Here is a 27,967-nt window from a genome sequence, read left to right as displayed (position 1 = left end):
CCTCTGATACTACGCTTTCCTCAGGTAGGATTTTATCTTCTTTCTGCATTTATATTTGAAATAACTGTAGTAAAGTAACACATTGGCTTCTAGGCTATGCGTCATTTTAGTACTGATATATAATATTGCTTGTTCCCATTGGCCTTACTTGACCCTACTCTACTCTGCCCCAGTTTGGAGTTTTTCCACTAGCTCTTTTGACCAGGTACCAGACTTTTTTAGTACCTAGTTGGTCCAGGTTCCAACTAGGCCAAGCGAGTGCTAAACTGTTGCTGATTGGTTGCAGTGTTAGCGGAATCCTTGGTTACCATGGAGTTTCCATGGATACTGATTTGTTTTGGCCAGTTTCCATAGTCACAGCACCAGATTCTAGAGAGTAATGGAAACACAACCAGGTCAAGTAGAGCAGGACTGAGTAAAGTAGGCTGGTGGAAATGTGTCAGTAGATTATTGGTGGTTTTGATTCTACCATGTGATTATGTCATACTCCCAGACGCGGGGCAAGAGCCAGATTTCCCAATGTTTCACCTTTATATAGTGACTAGACCTTCAACAAAAATCTGCATTTCCGCTAAATTCATTTTACCTGCTCCCCATCTGTATTAAACATTATTGCCTGTAGAATGTGACATCATCTGAAACCTACTATGATTATTTGATTATGTGTACATGAAGACACACTTTTTCACTCTATTTAAATCTGTAAATACACTGTAAATATGAAACCTTTTATAACAAAAAGCCTGTAGTTCTGCAGTGCCCCCGTGAGATGATAGAATGTGAGACAATTTGAGTGCGTAAACCTCCATGCTGAGAATTAGTCCTAATCTCCCATCCACCTGCCACCTCCAAGCACCACTATTTATACTTGTCCAGGAGCGGGCTAGAGGTCAGAGCAGGACCCATCCCAGCCTGTGTGTATGGACTGGGCTGGAAGACGAACCCAGCCATCAAATCCTATCAACAAGTCAAGAGGGGAAACTAAGATGGATGAATCATTTAGATTTTACCAGGAAGAGATTAGGACATTGTTCAATAGAACTATGGAAGGTAAAGGTGCATTATGTAACTTTTTTCTGGTGGGGGGTGCATTCCAGGTAACCTCCAAGTTAAAAAACCTCTGGAACGCCACACAAACTGGTAATTCCTACTTGCGAGGTGAGAGATAATCAAGGGACTCCACTGCACATACAAGATAAACTGGAAGGCTAATCATTACATAAACAATTTGTTAACTCTGAAGTAGATATATTTAATGCCATACTGTGGAACATTCCAGGAAAAGTTAAGCTATTGCATTTCCATGAAGACAAGCAGGTGGCTGACCCTCCACCAGAAAAAGTTACATAATGTACCTTTAAATTAGACACACAGCTATTTGTTTTGTTGTTTGTTATAGTTTGTTGATATCCATTTGTGTGTTTTTTGTTATTTAAATATGCTTTTTTTTTTCTTTCGTTTTTTTTTTTATATAGAATCAGTTGACCCAAGAGGTATGAATGAAACCTGACTGCACGTTTTAAGGATGGTGCTAGCTGTGCGGGGTAACCTTATGTGTCTGAAATGGAGTTCTGACCTGCAACAATGTGATCCTCACTGCTGAAGATGCCAAATGTGAACAGAACATGAACCGAAGGATGACATGGCCAGCCTGTAAGGAACAGGTAGAGATGCCATAGATTATTTTGGTCGCAGTACAGCAATTAAAGGAGAAGCGATAGGTCGTGGTCATGCTCTAGAACAGTAGCTCCTGACTTGGGCAATGGGGAATCCTAGGAGAGCACTAAAGATAGTAGAGGGTCCCCAGAGTTTTGTCAGGTCATCAAATAACACGAAATAACACGATTTTGGAAAATAATCTAACTGTGATTTTTCAGACAAGTGCTACGATTGGGATTAGATTTGCAATATATGTTTAAAAACTATGATTCAGCGTGTGGACGTCAACATTTGAGAGAATACTGAAATACAAACTGATAAACTAATAAAAGAATGTTTGCATTGATCTAATCTACAGGTAAAAGATTTTTCTAAAAGGATATTTTGCTCTTTGCCGAGGACATCGTCTAAATAATTGTAGCCTTGGCAATTTGATGATTGTCTTAATTGTCCCGATCCCGCAGCCCGATCCCGCAGCCCGATCCCGCAGCCCGATCCCGCAGCCCGATCATTAACGTCATAATTTGTGTCAGTTTAATAGTAAAAATCCTCCAAACCAGATGGGTAATAAATGGATATGAGGACAATATGAGGACAGTAACATCACAATAGCTGTTTATTTGTCTAGATGGAAGGCAGTGACCCACATAACTCACTGTTTTAATGTTGAAACTTATCAGAATTTGCTGCTTCCACAAACTTGACACATTAAATTTATGGTTCTGCTGACATTCATAGCGGCCATACTTTCTGTCAGCATAAAGAAACAAAAGTGATGTTTTTTTCAGAATAGTTTCAGACAGCCCAGTCATTACAGACATTAAACCATAATCCAGGTCAGCAAATCTGTAATCTGACAGCAAATTCCACCATAAAGTTTCTGACCTGTCCTCCATCTTAATTTTAAACTATAGGGATTGTAGAATGTTGTGATGCACTATGTCATGAAATATCAAAAAAGTAGATGCACAAATGATTAACCTGACAATTTCTATTAGTGACTAGACCCTAGATCTTGCTGTATTACAACAAAATACAACACCGATATTCATTTTCGCTCCTCCATGTCTGTATTAAATATTATTGGCTTATAGAATATTGTCATCTCATCTGAAACCAAAACACCAAGAATCAGCAAATGAAAAGAAACAACTCTTGTGTCTCTGTGCAGGAGTGCTCGAGTGTACTGGCAGACGGTTGATGTTTCCATGGTGTGTGTGTGAGGGAGCAGCGCAGCAGTGGATCCCCAGTGGGCTCAGCACCAGCCCGGGCTCCCATCAGGCTATGGGCCCGAGAGGCTCCAGACCAATAACTACTGTGTGGTGCTCTGTATTCAGATGAGCCTGCTCTGCTTCGACCTGTTTGTCAACTCCTGCGGTGAACTGATCCGCTATGAGCCCGCCAACCAGCTCATGCTCTTTATGTGAGGAACACTACACATCACACTCAAGATGTGTTTATTGAACTAGAGCGGAACCATTTTGGATTAATATATTTCAGACAGACTTTGTGATTGGATTTGTCATATCATTTTAACATCGATATAATTAAACTGGAACCAAAAACATTTTTTGCTACTAAACTCTATATACAGTGTTTGAATAGCTGTCTACTGTCCCTAGTCCTTTTTGACAATTTGAGTATGAACTAGGTACATTTGCCTCCAGTGTCTACTGTAATTTCAAGTACTACATGACATCACACAGGACTGTCCTGATTATAGAGAGGTGTTTCTAATAACAAACACCTGGCTGCAGGAGTAGAGTCTGAAGTGTGGATACCAATAGACCAATCACACTGTTCCTCCCCCCTCACTTTTTTCTTTAGTCCTCCAGGTGCTGCCCAGTTTAGCAGCTCTACTTGAAATGCGGTTGTTGGAGGAGTTTGTTTAGTCCCACTTTAATGACTCTTTAATGACTCTCCACTTTAATTCACTCTAAGTGTACAGTACAAGTGAAACATTTCTTTTAAATCTGAAATCTCATTTCAATATCTGATTTACTGTATTGTTTACGTGTCTGTGTAGACCCTCAGTCGTCCAGGTCTGATTCATAGCAAATGATGAAGTTCAAATCTGTCAACTGGACAAATTGTTGTACTGGACAATTTGTCCAGTTCACAGATTTGAACTTTGTCATTTCCTACATATTGTTTACAGTTTAGCAATACTATCATTTTAATATTAAGAAACACATTAAGTAATAAAATATAAATCAGATGCTACATTCAAACATATACATTTATTCAGTACTTGAATAGAATTTTCATATACTTTTTTTACTCTTACTGACTGACTACCCACTTCTGCCAACACTTTTACAGAAGAGATATTGTGTATTTTTTGTGGAATTTAGTATTAAAAATATAACATGTATTCATTGTAAACAGCAGTATTGATGTAAAAAAAACTTAATGGTCCATTGACTTCCTGTTCAAAACGTGGAGTCTGAGTTTTTAGAATAAACACAAGTAGATACAGAGCAGTGGGCGGAGACAAGGGGTAGGTGAAAACAGATGTTTTCTGAGCACTCAGGCCTCAAATGCAGGGCAATACAGGATTACTCAAACATGCATGAATCAATTAAAATACAACTTTGAGAAAACTAAAGATGCAGTGAAATGTTAAACATGTTTAAAATCTCATAAAAGTACAACATCTGACAAAATTTGTCCCCTGAAAACCTCTCCTCTTCTGTCCTTTTGGCCTCACAGTGTCCAGGACATCTCCATTCTGCTGAACCTGATCATTATCCTGCTGATGCTGTTTAACACATACGTCTTCCAAGTGGGGCTGGTGTCTGTGTTACTGGAGCGTTTCCGGGCTCTGCTCATGCTCTCGGTGCTTTACTTGACCTTCAGTATCACGCTACACTGCTGGCTCATGGTACAGGCTAACATTAGGCTAGCATACGTTCAACTGATCTGTGACATGTTCTAAACAGTCTTTTTTCTCCAGAATCTACGCTGGTTTAACACTAACACATATATTTGGACGGACGGACTGCAAGTGCTGTTTATGCTTCACAGAACAGGTAATTTTCATGTACCGGTTCTCAAGTTCTCTCAACAGTGTCAAGAGCTTTTAAACTTTCAACTATGAAAACAAACTGGGTATGGGTAAAATTCATGGAAACAAATCTTCCAAAAAATGTAAGGTGACAGGCCCATAGAGTCTGTTTAGGTGTTTTGCTGTTCAACAAAAAGGGTGAGAGTGACTGAAAAAGCTAATGTTAATGTTAGGGGGACTTGTTTAACAGTACAAATCAGCTCACCTGTTTAAGTTCCAACTAGAACAGGTCGGCTGTTTTGGCCATATTGGGTTAAAACAAAACTAAGTCTAACTTCAGTAACACACCTGGTTTAACACTGCAAATACTGACCCTATCCACATTAAACAAAAAAATAAAATCTATATTTTTTCACTAGGATGAAAATAGGTTACATTAGGAGGATTTAGAAAGCAATGCAGTAACTCTAACCAGGTGCTGGACTGTGACATCCATTATGAAGACAAATTACCAATAGTGCCCTTAACCTTAAGTCACAGGAACAATATGGAACAAATAATCAGTAAAAGTAACATTACCCCGCCTTCCATCTGACATTTTCACATCACACAATTCTACAGCTTCAGAGCTACTGGAAAAGTTAATATTTTTATGCAGTAGAAGTAATCATTTGTATTATAGTTCATTCTTATTTGTTGATTTAAAATGAATTGTAACCTGTTTGTTGTACATTTGTGTGTGTGCCTAATGCTGCCATCTCCTCTCTGTATGGGTGTAGTTCATTCACGTTCATAAGCTCATAAGCAGATGAGAGGATTTATGGTTTAGCATTTTTTGCAGGAGGTGATCCAGTGTCTAACATCAAGACGCGGACTGTTTATGTTATGTCTGCTACTGTTTGCTTAGCATTTAGACCCACCCATAAGATAGACACCAGGTAATTAACTATTGTAATCTTTATTTTAAAAGCCCCACTGAGACTGAAAGGTATCATTTATTATCATTATAGTTATTATGTAAGCTTTGATGATCCATATTCCACCTTGTATACTGAGGATAAAGGATCTCACTAAAATAACAGTATTGTAAGACTCTTGTATTAAAGGTGCACTATGTGACTTTTCTGGTGGAGGATCTGCCACCTTCAGATGCCTGAAATGTTCCACAGTATAGCATGACTTGTACTTGTTAGGAAAAGCAGAAAAGTTGCATAGTGCAACTTTAATGATCAAGTTTAACATTTGTTTTATCTGAATATTTCTCATGAATATGTCAGTACAGAAGTCATGTCCAAAGTGAGAGAAGGTATTTTAATAAGACTAATGAGTTTTTAATTGTTTTTGTATAATAGTATAACTGATGATGTGCATATGTTTATGTCCAGCTTCAGTGCTGTACTATTATTTCTACAAACGCACGGCCGAGTGTCTGGGAGACCCACGGCTCTACGAGGATTCACCCTGGCTCCAGGATATTTTCACTCGGGTCAGACACCAGGGCTCCTTTTTGAACAGCCAGCAGCACTGAAAAACACTGTCAATGTCAATGAATACTGAATGTTTGGAGCTCATTCTCTTCATTGAGAAAGATTTGTTTTGCCGAATGCGGAAGTGAACAGCCTATGCCAAAGTTCATAAGACACTAAAACTGAACATTTAACATGGATTAATGTATTGGATAAACTACATTTCTTTATTACTCAATACTGGAGTCACTGAATGCCATTTGTAGAGATTTATTTTCTGACTTATAATACTGTTCTTTATGCAGTGATTGTGAATAATGTGTTGAAATGCATAAACGTGCTAATGCAGATAAATTAATCAGATTATCATCTACGTCTTTGTCCATTAAACTTATATTTTATGCTCAAAGCCTGACCAAATATGTAATAAAATGCATTTTTGTAACAGCAAAGGTCAGTATTATACATAGTCGTAACATTTCTGCTAAGTAATCCGCTGCTTGCTTTTCTCCATGAAGACGTTAATGCTTTGCCTGGAATATTTCAAATATGGCATTAAACTGATCTTTGTCATTATATTTATGGTGTCACCTTTCCATGGATATAAGTTTGATACTATACCTTGGAACATTCTTGGCAAAGAAAGAAAATATTCATGGAGGAAAGCAGGTCATGGACCCTCCTCCACCAGAAAAGTTACACAGTACATCTTTAATATCTCAAAATATACACTGGTTAAGAGGCAGCTCCTTCAAAGCAGTGGTCCAAATAGCTGAAGCGGGCCTGGTCAAACATTTGTGTGTACTCTCTGATGAGATCTTCATTCTGGAGTTTAAACTGCAACACAACATAAATACAGTGAATATAAAAGGTATTATAATGAACTTTACTTTTCAAACTCACCTGCACTGCATATTTATAAAACTGCTCTGCTTCTTTAAGCCTCCCAGACTGAAAACAGATCAAGACAAGAGTTTACCTTCAGTATCCCACTAGAAGAATCACTATAAGCAATCAGAAGTGTCTTAGAGTCAGATTTGAGCCCAACAGCCACTACTCTATTAAACAATGTACTTAGTTAGTATATTAGTTAGTACATTTGCTATATTTTTTCTTATATAAAGTCTTAGGTCACCTTGAGGCATATGAAGGAGAGGTAGGCCCACACTTGTGCGTTCCGATTGTTCAGGTGGTTGGCTTCAGTCAGGGCAGTTTCAGCCAGGCTCAGCTCCCCTAACTACACACAGTAACAGAACCATTTAGGATGGTCACATAGTACAAAAACTATAAATATCTAAGTATTATTAATAACCGTGTAGTAATCTGTATTTACCCGATAACAGGCAGCTCCTAACCCCAGCCAGGTGAGGCAGGATGGGGACTGCTCACAGGCCTGCAGATGGACCAGTTTGGCTTGTTCAAACTGAGGACACAATACAAAGTCCTGTTATGGTCCAGTGTTAACTTTTTGCCTAGCAATATATTTTTCAATCTATTTAGTCAGTGTTTCATTTGATCAATAATAAAAAAGTAAAACTACATAATACATAATTAATGGCTAGAACTAAATGTCAAGTTATTTTTTGTAAAGTAAGAAAGGTTTATGAAAAGGGTGGTTGGGTGGAGGGGCATGTGAGATTGTTTTTAAAAGACTGTAAAGCACCCTGTCCTACATTTTTGTATGAAAAGTTTGATTTGACTGACAAATTGTCAGAAGGGATAGGTGGCAAAAGTGCATTCAAAGAGTCCAACACCAGATAATACTGAACTGAACTGAGCATCAGACCCAACAAAATCATTTAGTCAATGTAAATAGAGCTAAACTACACAATTTATTTCACATAAATGAAAAATGTGTATTATGTAGCATATCGTTGTATTATTGTTATTGTATCTAATTAGAAAACATTTTATATACAAACTTGTAAGAAAGAGCCATGTGAGTCACTATATGACACTTTGGGATGAGAGCTGATTGGCTGCTTCACTTCTCTGTCTGAAAAAGCTGTTCTCAAGTTGTGACAGTGGCCAAAAAAAATCATGTGAAACCTGTGGATACTAGTGATATGCCAAAGGGTTTGTGAGAGCTGGGAGCAAGTTAGATACATTTAAATAGCTACTTCCACTTATCATAATTTGAAAATCAGTGTAACACAAATTGACACTACCATCTTAAGTTCTAGTCATAGTTGTGTGTGAGTTGACCTGTCCCTCCTGCTGGCAGATGTCCCCCAGTCTCAGCAGCACTAGGTGAGGATTCTCTGGAGGCGGATGGAAGCTCAGGCTGCACTCATAACTCTCCTGAGCAGAGTTGAGGGAGCCCTGCAGGAAGAGACAGTGGCCCTTCAGAGCCCATGCCTCGGCATTCTGTGAGAGAGAGGGACATCATTCTACACAGTTTTACACTAGAATCTGTTACCCCAACACAGTGTCTGTCCTCATATGTCACAAGTGTGACATAGGACAGACAAAATTACAACAGAAGTTAATTTCAAACTACTCGACACAATAACATTAAAGGATAATCCAGAGTTATCCTTTTATTAATAACCTATTTCATAAACATAAATAAAACATGTTTTGCAATGCATAAAATGAATGATAAATATATATGTGTGTATATGTATATATATATATACACACACACACACCCCTACACATATACACACACACACACTTGCCTGGCAAATCAAGACTGATATTTCTCTGTATTATTTATACGGAGGGGTGAGTCATAACTTCATAAAGTATTGAAGAAATGTGTATTCTGGATCCCAGGCAAATTTGTGTAGCTGACCCAGGAAGTATAATGAGATCTTATTAGATTGATGAGCTGACCTCATCGTTGTGATCCAGCACCACCTCCAGATTGGCTAAGGCACTGCTGTAGTTCTTCCTGAGCAGGTGGAGACGGGCCAGATGAAGGAGGTAAAAGACAGATTGGCCTCCATCTGAAGACAGCAGCTCCTGGGCCAATGCGCGCTCTGCCATCTACAAATGTACATGCAAATATACACACCATGGTACACAATTATTATCAGAAGTGGCTAGTACTCATTTACTCATGTTCATTTACCTGAGTAACTTTTGGAAAAAAAATAGATACAGGTACTACTTGAGAGGTTTTCAAACACCATACTTTTAGTCCCACTTGAGTAATATATTTTAATGTGTCACAGTAAAAGTTTTGGTTACTCTTTCCAGTCTACAAGTACCACTCCTTCAGATATGAAAAAAGTCTAGCTTGACCTCTGATCAGAATTTGATGTCATATCAGATTTTGATGACATTTTGGAATCATGGAATTTTGGATGTCATTTCAGAATGTGATATCATTTCGAAATGCAATGTCATTTCAGGATGTGATGTCATATCAAAATGTGATGTCATATTAGAATGCTGTTGTCATTTTGGAATGTGATGTCATTAGAATACGATGTCATATCGCAATGCCAGAATCAGATTGCAGTGGTACATATATGGAAGTTCCTTTTGATGGTGAGCGAGGTCCTCTACAGTTCCAATATTTGCATAATTTTGAGTAAAATGTACCTACTTTTTGGGTAGTTTCTTGGGTATAGGTGCTTTACCAATTATGTAGTCCAATTTTCCACCTAATTTAGCACTAATTTAGGCCTGAAATAGTCTTGTTATAATGCAGGTTTAGATACGGAGGTACTCGGAAAGCCTAATGCTTTCTTACGAGGTACTTGATGTGAAAAGTTTTAGAGCCACTGTCATATCAGAGTGTGATGTCATACAGGAATGTGATGTCATTTTGAAATATGTCATTTCGGATTATGTCATCATGTCATTTCATAATTTGATGTCATTTTGTAATGTGATATAATTTTAGAATGTGATGTCATACTTGAATCAGAGGTTGCATTTCCCAGTATAAGCATAAGAATGCATTAAGAGTTGTGTTCATGTTTTAAATCTTTGTTAAACCAGTGCAGTTGGAGTGTTTTCTGTGGATCCATGTTTAGAGGAGTTTCCCCTTAGTCTGAGCTGTTCTGAGAGAGTCAAAGCTGGGAGGTGAAACGATATGGGTCCATCCGGTTCTCGTTTTGGTGTGTATTGAAGATGTTATTAAGGAGTGGGCTAAACACATCTCTCACACATAGAGCGTTTAGGGGACAGCGGGAAATATGCCCTCAAATTATCCACAATGCGCCACAGTAGATTGGGCTCAATATGAAGCACACTCTGCTTTTATCCATCTGTTATATTTAGTTACCGTAGTTATATGTTTTAATACAAAGACAATGTGGGGCACTGAGGGAATTCTGAGGCAACTGGACATTATTAAAGATTAATTATAGAGCCACATGTGCAAACCTTGAACCTTAAATCTTTACCTGTAGAGCAGAATTCTGTAGCAGGAAGCTGACCGTCTCAGCGTAAATGCTGGCTCTATTTAAGATTCTCTGCTCCTCTGCCTCATGCTTCTTTTCCTCGTGCTTCGAGTCTGCATTTTCGGATTCTTTAAAAAAGTATTCAGTTAGTTTTGTTTCAGTGTTTTGTTTTGTTTTTGTTTGTTTAAAAAAACCCTTAGACATAAAAATAGTTATAGAATGTTCTATCTTATTCCTCATTAGTAGATCTACATATTGGTTTTATAAAACCATTAACTCCTTGTACTTGTCATATATTTTCTTCAATAATATTTTTTTGTTAAGAAATATTAGAATTTTCACATGATTTCAGGGTTCCCAGTCTGAATACTGGAGCAGCACTAAAGTCCACTACTTGGCTCTACTCTACCCCATTTTCACTTGCCCTCCTTACTGGTTCTAACCAGGCTAAGCAAGTTCTAACTGTTCTAACTGGTAAATGATAAGTCAGAGTCCTGGCAAATTTCTAAGATTACCATGGAGATTAAATGAATATTGCTAGGTTTCAGATGATATCACAACATCCCATAGGCCCATGATATTTAATGCAGATGGGGGTAGCTAAAATATAGTGCAGATTTTTATAGTGAGTTAATAGGTCTAGTCACTATAGCTTAGGTTAAACATTTGTGAATTGTGGATATTTCATGGCAAAGTAATGTAATCAACAAAGGAAGTTATCTGATGACCGTCTGGGAGTATGACATCATCACGTTCTTGAATTTGAGAACCACCAACTGATTTGTTGTGGCCACTTTCAGTTTCTACAGAGTAATGCAGTGTTCAGACAGTGGTGTCAGTGGCATCAGGGGCGTTGGGTTTACATGCAAAGTCTATGGGGGACACACCTCTACATTACACGCCCAACATTTCCACAACACGCTTCAAGTGTTCAGGTGGGGTGTCAAAAAATGTAACTTTTGGCAAAATTCAACATGTGTCAATGAGTTTCAAGGGGCTGCCCCCAAAAGAGTCGCAACTAGAGTCGTTTGGCTGATTTTGACTCCACAGTCTGAGCACAATGCAAGCACAACCCGGCTAAGCAGGGCCAAGTACAGTAGAGTAGGGCTGAGTAGGGCAGGTGGAAACAGGCCTTAAAACATCACTTCCAAACACCCAAATATCTGCATACCCTTGACTCATTTACAGCTACATTTTACTTCTACTTGATGTAACAATTCTCTGTAAATGTGTTGTCTCTTTTTCCCAGTCAGACCTTGCTGGTGTTCTTCCTGAGGTGTAGGTGGAGTTGCCCGAGTCCCCAACTTCTCTTTCTCCTCTGCACTCCTTTCCATCAGCTCAGACCAGACCTTCAGCACATTCTTCAGCCTAGGGGCCCCTTTAGCTTTGAGGAGCTTGTTGGCCTCCAGGAAAGCCCTCTCACACAGAACCTCATCCTCCTGACTTTGGTGAAGTAGGCCTACAAGTACACAGAGAGATGTAGTTCAGAGAGAGTTTTAGTTCAGCTACAACTTAAGAGAAAACTCCTAGTAAAATACAGTTTCTTTCTGGCATTCTGAAAAAAATGTGCTTTTACTTTCTGTTCTATAATTTTGGAGATGATTTGAACACAACACTTTTGTGACAAACCACCAAATATTTTGTCAGTATTTTAGGTCTTACCCTTTTAACAATGCCTAATTTTGTCTGAAGCTAAGCAGGGTTGTATCTGGTCCGTACTTGTGGGGCAGTGGCTTTACTACAAATGTGTATGTGAGTGTTGGTGGTAGTCAGAAAGGGCCGATGGCACAGATTAGCAGCCTGCCTTCTATTAGTCTGTCCCAGGGCAGCTGTGGTTACAATAGAAGTTCATGACCACTGAGTGCAGAGTGAACGAATAATGTGCTTTGGGTGTTATTGAGCAAATAGTATACATTTTAAAACATCTAACAGCTTTACAATCTTTACTCATAATGATGCAATTTATTAACACAATCATCAAAAAAGGGTATAAAAAAGTAATATTTTGTCATCCCAAAAAGTAAAGTAGAGTAGATCAAATATACACTATTTTAGCACAGTTGAATTTGAGCACTCACTAACCTAGTAAAGTCCAGGCCTCCACACCATAGCTCTCCAGTGTAGCTGCATGTTCCAGGAAAGTCTGTGCCTCTGTATACTGCTCAGACATGATAGCCAAGACCCCACACATGATCAGACTGGGAGAAGACCACAGAGAGGGTTATGAAGAAACGGTGCTAACAAATACACTCACAACAAACATATTGTCATTCACCTGGGCTGGTGAGCCTGATCTGTGGCTACGGCATCATGGTAATACTCTTTAGCTTTCATATAGTCTCCAGTCAGCATGTAGTGGCTCCCTAAGTCAAACTTGTTCAGAGGGTCACTAGGGTTCCTTACCAAAAGCTACAAATGCAGACAGAAATTAATAAAGTTAAAATGTACAATACACAAATTTTTATGACAATTTTATGGCAATATACTATTCACTTAAGAGAGACATGCTCTAACCATCACTTACACCTTTAGAAAATGTAAAACCTGCCCCACATTATAGGATAATTTACTAAATTTAGGCCCCAATTTTCTTTTTTTCCCCTGATTTCGAGGAGGCGTGACCTTGGATTTTGTATGCGATTTTTAATCTGCTGTGCTCTGCCGTGTGTGGTGCCGTGTGCAATTCTGAGGTGCTCTTTCATAACATAACCACAAAACATCACCACTAGCCAATAAAACAGAGCGTCAGGAGCAGACAGAATGACAGACACACAGAGGTGAAAGAGACATCACATAGGTTGTGGTGTGGTCTAAAATCTCATCCAGTTCTCCTCATGTCTGTGGTCTGCATTTTTTCTCGCAGATTTAAAAATCGTTTAAGAACAAAAAAAAACCTGTAGTGTGTGGTGGGCTTAAGTTAACAGGTTTTATAGTTACACAATCCAGTGGGAATATAAGTGTAGTGTTTGAGATTTGCTAATTACTGAAATTTAAAATGGCTAAGGTTTTATACTGTTACATTGTAATAAAGTACTCAGTACTTGAGTAGTTTTTGTGTAATCATGTGACATACTAGTTCAATAAATCATTCTATTTTGACAGCAAAATGGTTAAAGGGACAATATTATATGATGATCTATGTTATAATGTTGTATCCTCATCAAAAACATAACTGGAATTGTGTTTGGTTTATTGACATTTTTAACACACACACCCCATCCTCTCAAACAGGAAATATCCACCTTTTGATGTCATATAGTAAGAAGTGCTCCACTGTGTTTTTAAACTCCATACACCTTCACTAGAATCATTTGGATAATTTCAGCCCTGCAATTTCAGTCTCTACTAAACAAAAGATAAAAGGTAGCTGTTAATTTGAAAACTACCACTTCATGACATCACAAGGAGGAACAGAGCATTTTGACCTTTGGAGATGTAGACAGATAAATAATGCTTGATTAATCAAACATGTGTGATTGAAACAAAACACAACTCAAGGTGTGTTTTTTGGAGGTTACAACATTATAACATCAATTTAGCATAATATAGGAAGTTTAAAAAGAGCAATGTCACAAGTGCATTGATATAACACTTCCTGATGATAATGTACCTTGGGTCTGTGTAAATAGTGTTGAGCTGTACCTCTTGGTAGTATTCAAGAGACTGCTCATAATCGCCAATACTCTGAGCTTCTTTGGCAAAATGTCTCAGTTGGGCCTGACTCAAATGAAAGCCTTCTGTCTCGTCATGTATTTCATCTGAGTAAATCTGAAAAAATAAATAATAATAATAATAACAATAACAATGTAAATAGAAAACTTACATATGTACGGTTATCTTGCTCAGTGCTATTCCTACCACCTTGTTGAGAGCCACGTGCATTTCATCCACCAGGTACACATACAGTTTACTGACAAACTCCTGACGCTGTCTAGGATTAGTGATGGATTCAGTCCTCTGCATTTTATCACGAACAATCCTCACAACAGCATGCTAAGAGTTAACAACAGATATGAAAATGTTATTGTGTCATTTTCCTTGTTTATAACTTTAAAAAATGTGTAACAGAAACTGGGTCTGTCACCCTGTTAGTAACAATGTGAGGAGAAAATATTAGTAGCAGCAGCAGGAGTGGCAGTAGTAGTAAGACAGCTAATAGATTGTCATATTTTGCAATGAAATTATCTCCAGTGAAGGTTTTAATTATGCATAGGCATTTTTGATTTTGTTTTCAATTTCTAATACAAGAAAGTAGAAACCAGTGTGCAGCAAAAATAAATACTTGCATAATTACAATATTATAAAAACCTCTAAAGAGTTAATTTTGCATAACATGTCTCTTTTAAAATAAAACAATACCTTTAGCTGTTCTTTGAAAGCAAAGTATCTGCCGGACATGTTGAGCTCGCCCATCACCTCGGCCTTCATGTGTTCACGGTTTATCTCTGTCAGTGAACAGTCACAACAGTACAGCTCTTCCACCTGCTCACAAACTTGGCTGACCACGTTTGCAACCTGTTCATGGTAGCTCTGCACGGCCTTTAAAAATAGATGTACATCGTGAGAATATGTATTTGTATTAAGTCAAATCATCTACTGTGATGAATGACGCTTTGGGGTCATCATATCTATTCTTCTGTTAGTTCTTTTTATGCATAAACAGTTGACCCTCAACAGCGTATAAGTGTACATATGTTGACAGGTCTGGAGATTACATATAAGCGACTACTGGTTACTAATTGCATCTGGGTTCAACTTTTACTATTTCTATGAAAACACTGCAGCAAAGGTGGGTAGTACTCAGTTACATTTACTATAATACATGTACTTTTCAGAGTACTTTTCTAGCACACTTTTACTCCTACTTGAGTAACATTTTTTTTCTGAAATAACAGTACTCTGAAATAGGGTTTAGGTCCCTCTTCCCACTGTGACTTGTTGGCACCACCAATGGATAGCTGCACATCACACTAATGAGCAGCAATTTTTTTCATTTGTAACAAAATGAATATGCAACGCTGCTGAATCCTACACGTATCACTGATCAAGAGAATCAAATTGGAGAAGGAAGTAAGTGCAGAGCAGTGGCCGTATATTGGTGGTGGTGAAAGTGGGGGTTGATCAGAGCATTGACGTCTTGAAAATAAGACTATAACAGCTACTCAAACATGCGTGAATCATGGTTAAAAACATGGTTAAAAAGATTGATTTTGTACAATAGGTCCACACTGTGGCTGCTTTAAAGGTACACTATGTGGCCTTCTCCAACTTTTCTGTTGGAGGGTGCCATACAGTGAAGTATTTCAGGCAAACCAATAACACCTCTATGAAGACGAGCAGGTGGCAGATATCTCTACTAGAAAAAATACATGGTGCAACTTTAAGTCACATGATGATGAAGCATAAAACATGGTTCAGAATTGAGACTTTGAATTCACAGCTATTTTGTCTTGCAGCACATTAAGCAGAACTCTTTCTAACAAAACAGCACTAAACAAAAATATACGAAATACTACAGTATTTTTACCCTTTGAGCTTTGGTGGGTCCTTTAGGGAGAGGAGGTTTAGGAGGGATCAGTGCCATCACTCTGTAGACACAAAAAAGTCAGTATAAGGGCTGTCAATCATAGCTGTCCTTAGACATTGTTGTTTATCTATTCTGGGTCCTTTACCTTCTGGACAGCTCCTCAGGGGGAGTTTTGGGGATTAACGGCTTCTCCAGAGAAATCTCAATCATAATATACGTCCTGGCCTCTACATATAACTGCATATGGGATTTCATAAAAAGATCAACAATGGCATATAGTGCCAAATTTATATTTTATTTGGAGATTAAAGTCTTACATTTCCTTGTGTGTTGACAGCTTGTTCCATTTCAGACATAATTTCAGTCACAGCATCAGTTCGATTCATTTTCACAACAGGCTATAAAAAAGTCTGATTCATTATAATGCAGAGGAGTCGAATCTCTTCATCTGATACTGTATTTGGTTTGAACTACTTAGGAGTTCAAAATTCCACCTTTATAATGACATATTGATACTTTGCAGCTGATGTCATCAACATTCCCTGAGGGTGTAATGCTAACAGAAGCTCTGCTGTCTGAGGCTCTGTTACTCAAGTTAGACTTTATTCTAAGCTTTGTTTTTACACAAACCAGAAAGTTAGTTAGTTGGAACTACAATAGTTGAGACGATTTGTGCTGTTAAACAAGTCTCTCACACATAAAATTACAATCACAAATTAACTAATAGTAGCTAACTGTTTTTTTCAATTAGTCTGTTTCATCTTTTGGTTGAAAATCAAACACACAAAGGAGTTAATTGATCATAGGCACCTGGAAATGTGTTGTTTAAATCCATTTTGCATTTTTACTTAAGTTTTTAGATCATCTATTTGAAAGCGTCTGAATCTTTTTTGACAGTGTTACCATGACAATGTTTTGTTACTGTTTTACCATGGTATCTGCTGAACATTCCATCATAGACATACATGCAGAACCCTTCAGTATGATGTCACTGCAAAGTATCAATAGCCTGTATGTAAAATCACAGCAGTTGGAGTGCCTGACCTTCTTGGCAGAGCCCTTGCCTGCAGCCTTCTTGTCAGCTGCAGAGGAACATCGAGCTGCAACAGCCACATCTTTGGTATACTCCTTTAACACACTCACACTTCGCTTGGCCTTAAACACAAATCACAAATACACTGACTGTACATATATATTGTTTAGGTCTGTCTTTTTTAAAAGGCCCATATTAAGCTATTTTCTGATCTATGTAATAATGTTTGCTCATTAAAAACATACATGGAATGTGGTAACACCGGAAATGCTCCACTGTGTTTTTAAGCTCAACACGCTTTCATTAGAATCATTTGGATGATTTTCAACCCTGGAATTGCAAATCATATTTAGGCTGAGTTTTTCTGTTCCACCTTTTGATGTCATATAGTAATACAAAAAGCACTCCACTGTGTTTTTAAACTCCATACACCTTCACTAGAATCGTTTGGATGATTTCAGACCTGGAATTGCCAATCTCTACTGAACTAAATATAAAAGGTAGGCTTTAAGTTGAAAACTACCACTGCATGACATCAGAAAATGGAACAGAGCATTTTGAGCTTTGGAGGTGTAGACATATTATCCATCCATCCATTTTCTTCCGCTTATCCGAAGCCGGGTCGCGGGGGCAGCAGTCTAAGCAGGGACTCCCAAACTTCCCTCACCCCAGACACGTCCTCCAGCTCCTCCGGTGGGATCCCAAGGCGTTCCCAGGCCAGCCGAGAGACATAGTCCCTCCAGCGTGTCCTGGGTCTTCCCCGGGGCCTCCTCCCGGTGGGACATGCCCAGAACACCTCCCTAGGGAGGCGTCCAGGAAGCATCCTGAGCAGATGCCCGAGGCACCTCAGCTGGCTCCTCTCAACGTGTAGGAGCAGCGGCTCTACTCCAAGCTCCTCCTGTGTGACTGAGCTCCTCACCCTATCCCTAAGGGTGCGCCCAGCCACTCTGTGGAGGAAACCCATTTCGGCCGCTTGTATCCGCGACCTTGTCCTTTCGGTCATTACCCAGAGCTCATGACCATAGGTGAGGGTAGGAACGTAGATTGACCAGTAAATCGAGAGCTTTGCCTTCCGGCTCAGCTCCTTCTTCACCACAACGGACCGATACAGCGACCGCATCACTGCAGACGCTGCACCGATCCGCTTGTCAATCTCCCGCTCCATCCTTCCCTCACTCGTGAACAAGACCCCGAGATACTTGAACTCCTCCACTTGGGGCAGAGACTCACCACCCACCCGGAGAGAGCAAACCACCTTTTTCCGGATGAGAACCATGGCCTCGGATTTGGAGGAGATGAGTCTCATCCCAGCCACTTCACACTCGGCTGCAAACCGCCCCAGTGCCTGCTGCAGGTCCTGGCTCGATGAAGCCATCAGGACAACATCATCCGCAAACAGCAGAGATGAAATCCTGTGGTTCCCAAACCAGACCACCTCCAGCCCCTGGCTGCACCTAGAAATTCTGTCCATAAATATAATGAACAGAACCGGTGACAAAGGGCAGCCCTGGCGGAGTCCAACATCCAACAGTCCAACATTTAGTACTGGTTTATACTGTGCTTATTGGCACATTTTGCAATCACTTATGATAATTTATGCTGCATTTGTTAAACAACGTTTGAGGTACTTTCATGTCGTCCATAGGGTAATTTGCATTCTCCATTTGACCCATTCTTCATGGCTGCTGGAGCAACCTGTCAGGAGTGGGTAGCTGCAGTGGGTAGTCGCAGTGTAGCACCTGATTAATGAGGGAAACCAGACTGCCAAACCCACCCAGACCAGATAGGAGCAATGTCAACTAAGCTCATTGATAGTAGGTAGTAAATCAGATCTCAAACATAAACTATCATGTTGCACCTTATGTGAGAGCAGACTTTCAGAGAAGGGCTGGATGCAGTAGGCTCCTCTGATGCGTGTGGCTCCAGGGAACAGCAGGTGGGTCATGTCCACAAAGGCCACTCCATGAAAAGGGATCTCTGAGGTCTCCTCCAAGGGCTGCTGCAGCACAGAGACACAAGGCAGATTCAAATTTGATCGGAGAGGGGTAACAAATAAATAATATGTAATAATAAGCCTTTTTACTGTTTTAGTACCAACCATTGACCTCATGATCTCCAGTGGCCACAGTTTGCATTTGGTGATTGTCTCACGCAACCTAGATTACATATCAAAATTTAAAAAAAAGTTTCATAAAGTAAGTACAAATAAGAAGTTTTTTTTTTATTATCTAAAGTTGTTTAGTTAGTTAACATTAGTCCATACTATGATAGCTGACTAAATCCATTTTGGATTTTTACTTGAGTTTTCAGTCTATAGTTTTTGACAGTGACTACTAATGTGTGCATTGAGTCTCCATGGTAACTACTGAACATTCCATCATAGATATACATGTAGAACACCTGCAATATGATGTCACTGCAAAGTATCAATTCCTGGTTGAACTCCGTGTTGTGACATGCGTAGAGGTAATTCCATAATTGTTACCGAGAATACCGTAATGTAAACATGGGCTAAAAACTTGTCTAAATTGCACAGTAGTTATGATTAGGGAAATAAAAGTAGATGACAGCACATTTATCTTGGTAAATCAATGTTAAATCTGTCATAAAATTGTCTCTGTATTTTGGATGGAATTTTCCATGTTGATGACAAAAACATGGAATTTTCCATGTTGATGACAAAGAGGGATTCTGTTTTAGAACTCATTGCTGCTTCCTGTATTATATTTTTCTTCAACTTTTCCCCAGAAACTGCCACTTACCTGGTATATGGCCTATAGTTAGCACCACACCGCTAAGGAATATTGATCACATCAGCTATGGAATAACAGATAGAACACAATTTCACAGTTTGTGATATGGTTAGATTCCACTCTGACCTGTTTGTGGCCTCTCTGTTGAGAAAGCAACACATCTCCACATCCCAGCTCACTCGGTTCTTTTTGGTTTCCGCCTCTTTGCGGAATGACAGATCCTGTGGCAATGGAAAGAGGCTCATATGACACAGTCCTTAATATTAATATTCTGGTGTACATGATCAGAGGTGGGTAGTACTCAGTTACATCTAATCTGTTACATTTACTTGAGTAACTTTTTCAAGAGGGGGTATTCCACTTCTATGGGTAATGTAGGTTGTGGGCTAAGCATTGGACAGTATTGCTAACCAGGATTTGATGATGTTTTACTATGGTAAAAAGCTCCAAAAAGTAAATATTGATAATACCCCCTCTTTAAAGAAAATGTACTTTTCAGTGTACTTTTTCTAACAGCATACTTTTACTCCTGCTTGAGTTTTTATTGATGTAACAGTACACGTACTTGAGTAAAAGTTGTGGTTACTCTTCCCGCTGTTAGTAAGTCTACAAGTTATAAAATCTTAATGACGATGATAATTGATTTGAACATTAGTGTTTCTTGTTCTGCTAATTCACACATAGTTTTTTTTCAAATTTTTGTATCTATCCTTTACCTTTACTAGATTTTGTGCATTATTTACTGTTTTGTCCTTCAAATTATAAATCAGATGTTATTCTTACTTGAGTAGTGATTTTCCCAAATCATTTTTTACTCTTTCTTCCTCAGAGTAAACTTTGTTCTTCTACTTCAGTAATCTTACTTGAGTACATGATTGTAAAGTATTTTTGAGTAGTAACGAGTAATGGGTGGTTACTGGTTTTACCTCCTTGCCCATCAGTTCCCCATTTTCATTCTCGACAGACTCCAGCTCCATAAAGGCTCCAGGCACCACGGTGTTTGCAGGCAGCAGCTGAGGCAGGAAGGGTCTCTTTTTCTGCCGACCCCTCTCCTCTCTCACCCCTCCAGCTTTGAGCGTCCCATCACAGAAAACCAACATCTGATTTTTCTGAAAATCACACAGCATATATAATGCCAAATAATGAAGACTATCTACAACTAACAGCTAGGTATTAAGTGTGCCAAAATTGTATTCCCGATCATTTGATTAGGCCTCTATTCATCCATTTTCTTCCACTTATCTGGGGCCGGGTCGTAGGGCAGCAGTCTAAGCAGGGATTCCCAGACTTCCCTCACCCCAGACACTTCCTCCAGCTCCCCGGCGAGACCCCAAGACGTTCCCAGGCCAGCTGAGAGTCATAGTCCCTCCATGTCCGGAACACCTTCCTAGGGAGGCATCCAGGAGGCATCCGGAAAAAATGTCCAAGCCACCTCAGCTGTCTCCTCTCAAGATGGAGGAGTGGCAACTCTACTCCAAGCTCGTCCCATGTGACTGAGCTCCCCACCCTATCTCTAAAGGAGCGCCCAGTCACCCTGCAGAGGAAGCTCATTTTGACTGCTTGTATCCACAATCTTGTTCGTTCGTTACCCGAAGCTCAGGACCATAGGTGGGGAGTAGGAACTTAGATTGACCGGTAAATAGAGAGCTTTGCCTTTCAACTCAAAAGTAAGTATGTGAAAAGTAAGTACAACCAGTATCGCTGAATATAAGTATTCCACTTATGTAAAACTTTAAGATATCTGTACTTTACTTTTATTATCTGTACTTTACATTTACTTTAAAAAAAAAAAAAAAAAGAATTATTGGAAACAACTAGAAGAAATTAAAGAGTGTGTACCTGATTTTTTTTTTTTTGGCAAAATTTGTCTTGCCCCAACACTGATATAGTGTATAAGCAGCTCCTGATGTCAAATGTGACTTCTGTGTGCTGTCTGCTTCCAATTATAAAGAGTTCTATTGTTGTGTGTTAGCACGCTAGCTGTTGTTAGCTTTACTGCATGAGGTGTGTGAAAAGCGCTTATAAACTCATTGTGGTGAATAATTAGGATGCTCGGAATGCATGAGAAGAATATCTTTGGACGACTGCAAACTGTTTAAAATGAACTAGTTCTGTTTTTCATGTTTTTAACATAGTTTTTAAAAATTCAATAGAATGTGAACTGGAAACACTTTGTGCCCATGGCCACTTCCTATTTGGAACGCGGTAACTAGTGGGCTTGCAATATCCATGTATACATAGTCTATGGGTACAGCACCTTAAATATGTGCATCATAGATATTATAGTGTTTTTGAATGTAACCTCAGCCGTGAGAGGGACCTCCAGGGCCGCAGTGTAAGAGCTGGCAGTGGGGGAGGAACCAGAGGGTAGGGTCCAGGACTCCGGGACAGAGAAGGCCGTCTCTACAGTAACCCTCAGCAGGTTACAGAAGGACAGGGCATCTGCAGACACCAGAGCTTCTGATACATGCACTACCACGTCCACAGTGGGCTGCAACACACAACAGTCAATGTTAATGACTGGAATCACTGTTATAATTATTGAGGAAAAATTCTTGTACATTTTAATTACACTGATATTCATTCAGTTTTTGCTGACTAATAGGGACATGATCCAAGCTGTTTATGAAATTTGCATTTCATTAAGTGTATATGTAATATGACTCAATTTAAGAAAATAAGAAAATACCAGTTGGGCTAAAGAAGGAATATTATGCTTTTTTTGGTATTTAGTATTGAAATATAATCAGATCAATGATTACTTTAGATTTAGTTCACTGTAAACTCCAATATTGATCTAAAACAGCTTAGTTGAGAAAATACGTTCACTGACTTTCTGTTCAAAACTTTAGAACTGATAGGCCCCACCTCTTCATAGTGACCAATACATTTTGAGCAATCTGACATTTCTGAAACCTTCAGATTTGACCTGGAGTATGATTTTTTTTTTTTTTTTTTAATAATCACAAATAAGTACAGAGCAATGGGTGGAGCTATGGAGTAGGTGAAAACAGGAATTCTCTTAGCCTCATGACTCAATAGCAGAACAATACAGGATTACTAAAACATGCATGAATCAATCAAAAATATAACTCTGAGTAAGTCATCAATAAGGGAACACCATTATAGGTTTGCCAAACGTACCAAAAATCAAATACTAATCGATTCTAAAACTAATATTGTAACTAGATACTCATTTAAGTAAGTATCAATACTGAAAAATAAAATCACATAACTGGATAAAGTTTCATCCTGGGTCTTATCAGAACTAGTGTCAGACCACATGGTATAATAAACATACTATTTTATGTTGAAAATTAGATGATGACCATCTGGATATCAACATCCGTATCGAGTATTGAATCATTTCTTTACTATTGAAATCGAGTTTAAAATTAAAATTTCAGTATCATGACAACACTACACCATTATAACAAAGCTTATGAAACTTGATCTAACACAATATGTCACCTTTAAATCATGTGTGGACTAAAAAGTCTTAATATGTCTTTTGAAACAAGTAAAGATGGACAGAATGTTGTGCTACCTTAATTAACTTCCACTGGAATACAGCCTTCCTGACCATCTCATTCTCTTTGGAAGCTCCTGTATTCTGACTGCTCTGTGACTGCACAACATTTAGTCAGGAGAAATCTTATCAAATATTCAAACTCTCTCTGATGCTATTCTTCATGATTTACTAACAAATAAGGTTGTTTGACAATACAGCATGTTCAATAAGTTGCGATTAGGTTCAGATTGAGAGTGGAACCTATGGGCCTACAAGGCAAGCAACTATATTCATGGATTTTGGAATGATGAGAATATAGGACCATTGTCATAGTAATTTACTATTTAAAACAAAATATTATATCTATTGTGAACATGAACGCAACTTATTTAATTTCATCCTTACATAACAACCATAAGTAGAATAGTGGTTAAAATATACGACTTATAATTACAATAAGAGCCTTGTTGTTGTTATCTTGGGTTTTGGTTTGAATGGCAGCAGCTGAATAAAGAGGCACTCTGGATGAGAAACTGGTCTGGCCTGAAAAACAAGCAGACAACAAAATATCAGTGCCACTTGTGCCCCCCCCCACACAAAAATGTATATGTTTTCACCATGTAGAAGCGGCAGAAAGTCCAGCACAGCCTGGCCCAGTACTACAGTCCTGGTATCGGCTTTCTTCTCCTCAGGCAAGAAGTCTAACACTGTCACTGGAAACAATAAAACAAAACAAATATATGGTAGGTCATTAATTTGGCAAAATACTGTATAAAGAATCTGTGTAAAGAGCTATTTACTGTATTCTATCAATATTGAAATGCTTGAACATTGGTATTCAAACTGTTAGAACTCGTGTGTACTCGCTGATGGTTTAGAGGGTTCCATTGATCTCCATTTTGTTAGTCCTTGTGTAGTCCTGGTTTAGAGTATAAACCGGGACTATGACATCACATTCCAAAATGGCATCACATTCTAATATGACATTTTACTTGTAAAAGGAACATTGACCATATGGAACATTGAAATTTCCTTTGGGATTAATAAAGTTTCATTATATCTATTCTGATCTGACATTACATTCAGAAATGACAATACTTTACAAAATGACATCATATTCTGATATGACCTCACATTCTGAAATGACTTCAGGTTTCAATGTGTCATCGCATTCCAATCAAAGGTTATGCTAGACTCTTTTTGTTGGTCACATTGACCGGGACAATAACTCAATGAAAATGATGTCAAAAATCATATTTCAGAACATGTTTGTACAGGAGTAAACTACAGGACATCATAAAATGAAACAAAATTCCAAAATGAAATCACATTCCAAAGTGACGTCACATTCTGATATAACGTCACATTATAATATCACACACCAAATATTACATCACATTCTAAATATGACATTTTAGAATATGTTTGTACAGATCTAAACTATAGAGTTAGCAATCTTATGGCAAGGTTAATCACAATCAAATCCAAATCTGAATGGACAGTTAGCAAATCACAAAGATTGCAGTTTTATAAGGACTATTATTTTCTCCACAAACATCAAAATATCCAATCTTATTCTGCATCAAAACTAACAACCATTTGGTTAAGATCTGTACAAAGATTTTATAAAATCCCTCAGTTAGTTCTTTACTACTACTACTACTACTACTACTACTACTACTACTACTTAGTTATTATTAGTTTGTCAGGTCAAATTTCAATCTTTTTTGTCTATTTTTTTTTTTTTTTTTTTTTTTTTGATGTGCTTAGAATGTGAACTAAATTGCAAATCTAATCTCAATCACAATGCTTGAAAATTACAAACTAGTTTAGAACATGGTTATATTTAAGAAATTAAAATTACATTCTATTGTCTAAAATGTATTGTTCTGCATCAAGTAGTGAGTTTTAGAAGGCACTGTTGACAAAACTGTAAAAGCTTTATTGTCTGTACCTATGCCAAGTTTCCTGGCCAGCTCAGCAATGGCCTGGGGGTCTCTGGCGCACTGGAAGCTGCAGCTGAACTCATAGTTAAAGCAAGTCTCAGACAGGTGCCGCACCCTCTTCTCTGACTCCCCCAACACAGTCCCATCCACCTCCACCTTCACAAAACTCTGGAACTCTGCCTTACGCCCTTGCTAAATGCAAATGCAAAAAAATTTAATAAATAAGACAAAGAGCATAGAAAAATTACATAAGAGGTCACACGTTTTTGGGAGGTGACAGAAGACAAATTGGTACACTGCAATGTTATGATAATGCACTGTGAGTTCATATTTCTAGTATTTAGAAATGTTCTAAATAAAATCACCTTACATTTACAAACTTGAATCTGATCATTTATATTAAGGTTAAGGTACACTTTATTGTCCCCGTAGGTCAATTTGTCCTCTTTGACCCATCCTTCAGTGCAGCCAGGGCATCTCCTCAGGAGTAGTGAGCACCACAGTGCAGACCCATCTCCATGAACTTGAGCTAATCTTGGTCAAGATTACCTCAGCTGGAGGATTTGACTTTTTGTGCATGTTTTGGGTTGATGAGAAAAACTACAGTACCTGGAGAAAACCAGGGAGAACATGCAAACTCCAAACAAAAAGTGAATTCAACCCGGAACCTTTTTGCTGTGAAGCACGAAGCATGTGAAGCATTTTACTGTGTCTGACTCCCTCTATCTAGGTTGTGATGTCATCTGAAACTTAGCAATACAATAAATGCAAAATAAAAGCTCGTAATGCCATACTGTGGAACAATCAAGCAAAGTAATAACATCTCTATCACCAAAAAAGTTACATGGTGAACCTTTAACATTAAGTCAATATAATATTAATTAAGCTAGCTAATTTAGCAGCTATGGCTGAAAGGATTTTATTCTGAACTTTTCTCCTTTAATGTTAATTTTATGATGATTATTTGTGATTATTTATGTTTTGATTTGCTCTATTGTGATTTCAATGCCTTTCTTATTCTGTAAATCACTTTGAATTACCTTGTGTACGAATTGTGCTATACAAATAAACTTGCCTTGTCAGCTATAACTAACATTCAGTTTGTGTTTTTTGCTTCCACAACTTGATTGCTAACTTTTATTCAGAGGTGGGAAGAGTAACTGAGTACCCACCTCTGCTTTCATCACAGCAGTATATTATATGGAGATTAAAACAGCCTAAAACAGGAGGTAAAACGACTTGAATGGTTAGCTGCTACTTAAAACCAACGAGGGTAACGTTAAAACAATCAAATGAGAAAATATGTTGTTTATAGCAGTGTTCAGAGCTGGATAAACCGTGTAAAAACATACCAGTCTGTTCCCCCGCTCCACCGTCACGGTCACAGTGTGCGGGAGGACTTTTGCGGGGGTTTGGGGCACATCCATACCGCAAAATGCTGTACCTGTTAAGTGTAATTTTAAAACGATCTAGCCAGTTTAGGTTAGCTTTCCACCGCGAGTCCGTATCCATGGAAACAGAAGACTCCTGGTGCGTTCAGGAGAGTCAGGAATGTTTTGACTTCCCACAAGAGGGCAGCAGTTCACTGTTAAATGTTTAGTGAACGTTTGATTCTTTAGTTTCAGTCTCGAATTATAGTTGGCATGTTATGGAAAATGTGTGCACCACAATATAGACTACTGCTCTATTCTAGAGTGCATTGGAAAAAAATTTAAATAAGTAAATCAAATCTTAATAAGCATATTGCACTACTCGTTAGCGTTCTCCCCCATGCAGTGGTGTGTGTGGACTATGAGCTTGTATGCGGCCCCTTTATTGTAAACGAATAATACGCTAAAAACACTCATAGGTTACATAAATTTTTATTTTTTTTTTAACTCAATTTTTTTTTAAATAAACATTGATTGCATAAGACAAAATGTTCCGTTTAGGCCTATGCCAGAAATAAAAAACAAATAAAAAAAAAACAAAAAACCACCAAGTCAAAGAGGTATTTCGTTAGGCCTATATTTATTGACGTAATTCTTGACATTATAGACATAGAGACAGTAACATTAATAGCAGGGGTGGGGAAAAAAAATACTTACAAATGCTCACGTTACTGTAGCCTAATTGAGTAGAGTTTTCGGGTAACTGCAATATTTGAAGGAGACATTTTAACCATGTAATAGTAATGAGTTACATTCAACTCAAGTCCCAATCGTCACAATCCACGGCTGTATCTGCTCTTTTCTAAACCCACACACGTAACAGCCCTACATCTCCTGCTCTGACTGGGCAGAGCTCAGACAATATGCAGATTACGGTTTTTTAATTGTTTTTAATTTCTACATAATACTGATACTGCTAAAATTTGTTAAAAAGTAACTAGTGGCCCAACTAGTAGGTCTACTCTGAGTAGTATTTTAATGTGTACTTTTTACTTAAGTACATTTTTGGAAGTAGTACTTGTTATTGAGTAAATTTTGATGCCATACAACTGTACTTTTGAGTACAGTTTTGCAGTAAGCTGCACTTTGCCCAATATTTCTTGAATGAAACTGATTGTCTAATTATGTAACACACATTTTGGCTGATCAAAATCCCTTTCCATAGATTAAAGATTAGGCTTCATTTAATAGCATTTTCAACTACAATTTAATCATGATTAACGGAATATTTTCACAAATTCTCTTTATGATGAAGGGTCCAAAGCTGTAAATAGGAC

General features: G+C 38.3%; 2 protein-coding genes across 2 annotated transcripts; one reads left to right on the top strand and one right to left on the bottom strand.

The window, feature by feature from the left end:
• On the top strand, positions 1–6,194 carry LOC117393843 (transmembrane protein 138-like). The gene is made up of 6 exons (XM_033991852.2): positions 1–24; positions 1,482–1,664; positions 2,831–3,082; positions 4,372–4,543; positions 4,616–4,691; positions 6,052–6,194. The coding sequence occupies exons 3-6, from the start codon at positions 2,997–2,999 to the stop codon at positions 6,192–6,194; spliced, it is 477 nt and encodes a 158-aa protein (XP_033847743.1). The 5' UTR covers positions 1–24; positions 1,482–1,664; positions 2,831–2,996.
• cfap70 (cilia and flagella associated protein 70) lies at positions 6,054–26,687 on the bottom strand. Its single transcript, XM_055229854.1, has 27 exons — positions 26,613–26,687; positions 25,269–25,452; positions 23,932–24,027; positions 23,778–23,857; positions 22,106–22,294; positions 20,730–20,912; positions 19,930–20,024; positions 19,149–19,206; positions 18,909–19,049; positions 17,062–17,172; positions 16,335–16,415; positions 16,163–16,254; positions 16,018–16,078; positions 14,850–15,029; positions 14,352–14,483; positions 14,133–14,258; positions 12,766–12,899; positions 12,573–12,688; positions 11,746–11,949; positions 10,494–10,618; positions 8,971–9,123; positions 8,338–8,499; positions 7,466–7,555; positions 7,268–7,369; positions 7,036–7,083; positions 6,865–6,969; positions 6,054–6,200 (listed from the first exon to the last, which is right to left on the bottom strand). Exons 1-26 carry the CDS (start codon positions 26,685–26,687, stop codon positions 6,868–6,870), a joined length of 3,120 nt encoding a protein of 1,039 aa, XP_055085829.1. The 3' UTR covers positions 6,054–6,200; positions 6,865–6,867.
• Positions 26,688–27,967: the final 1,280 nt, after the last annotated feature.

This window comes from Periophthalmus magnuspinnatus, chromosome 3, assembly GCF_009829125.3.
Source record: "Periophthalmus magnuspinnatus isolate fPerMag1 chromosome 3, fPerMag1.2.pri, whole genome shotgun sequence".
Classification (NCBI taxonomy): Eukaryota; Metazoa; Chordata; class Actinopteri; order Gobiiformes; family Gobiidae; genus Periophthalmus; species Periophthalmus magnuspinnatus.
The sequence above is the reverse complement of the archived record's forward strand: the minus strand, read 5'-3'. Positions and strand labels throughout refer to the sequence as shown.

Coding starts and splice junctions, on each gene's coding strand:
- cfap70 (XM_055229854.1), bottom strand. CDS start 26,687: ATGGATGTGCCCCAAACCCCCGCAAAAGTCCTCCCGCACACTGTGACC. Junction 22,295..23,777: donor CCCAAGATAACAACAACAAG/GCTCTTATTGTA, acceptor TGTGTGTTGCAG/CCCACTGTGGACGTGGTAGT. Junction 15,030..16,017: donor GACCCACCAAAGCTCAAAGG/GTAAAAATACTG, acceptor CTATTTTTAAAG/GCCGTGCAGAGCTACCATGA.
- LOC117393843 (XM_033991852.2), top strand. CDS start 2,997: ATGAGCCTGCTCTGCTTCGACCTGTTTGTCAACTCCTGCGGTGAACTG. Junction 3,083..4,371: donor AACCAGCTCATGCTCTTTAT/GTGAGGAACACT, acceptor TTGGCCTCACAG/TGTCCAGGACATCTCCATTC. Junction 4,544..4,615: donor CGCTACACTGCTGGCTCATG/GTACAGGCTAAC, acceptor TTTTTTCTCCAG/AATCTACGCTGGTTTAACAC.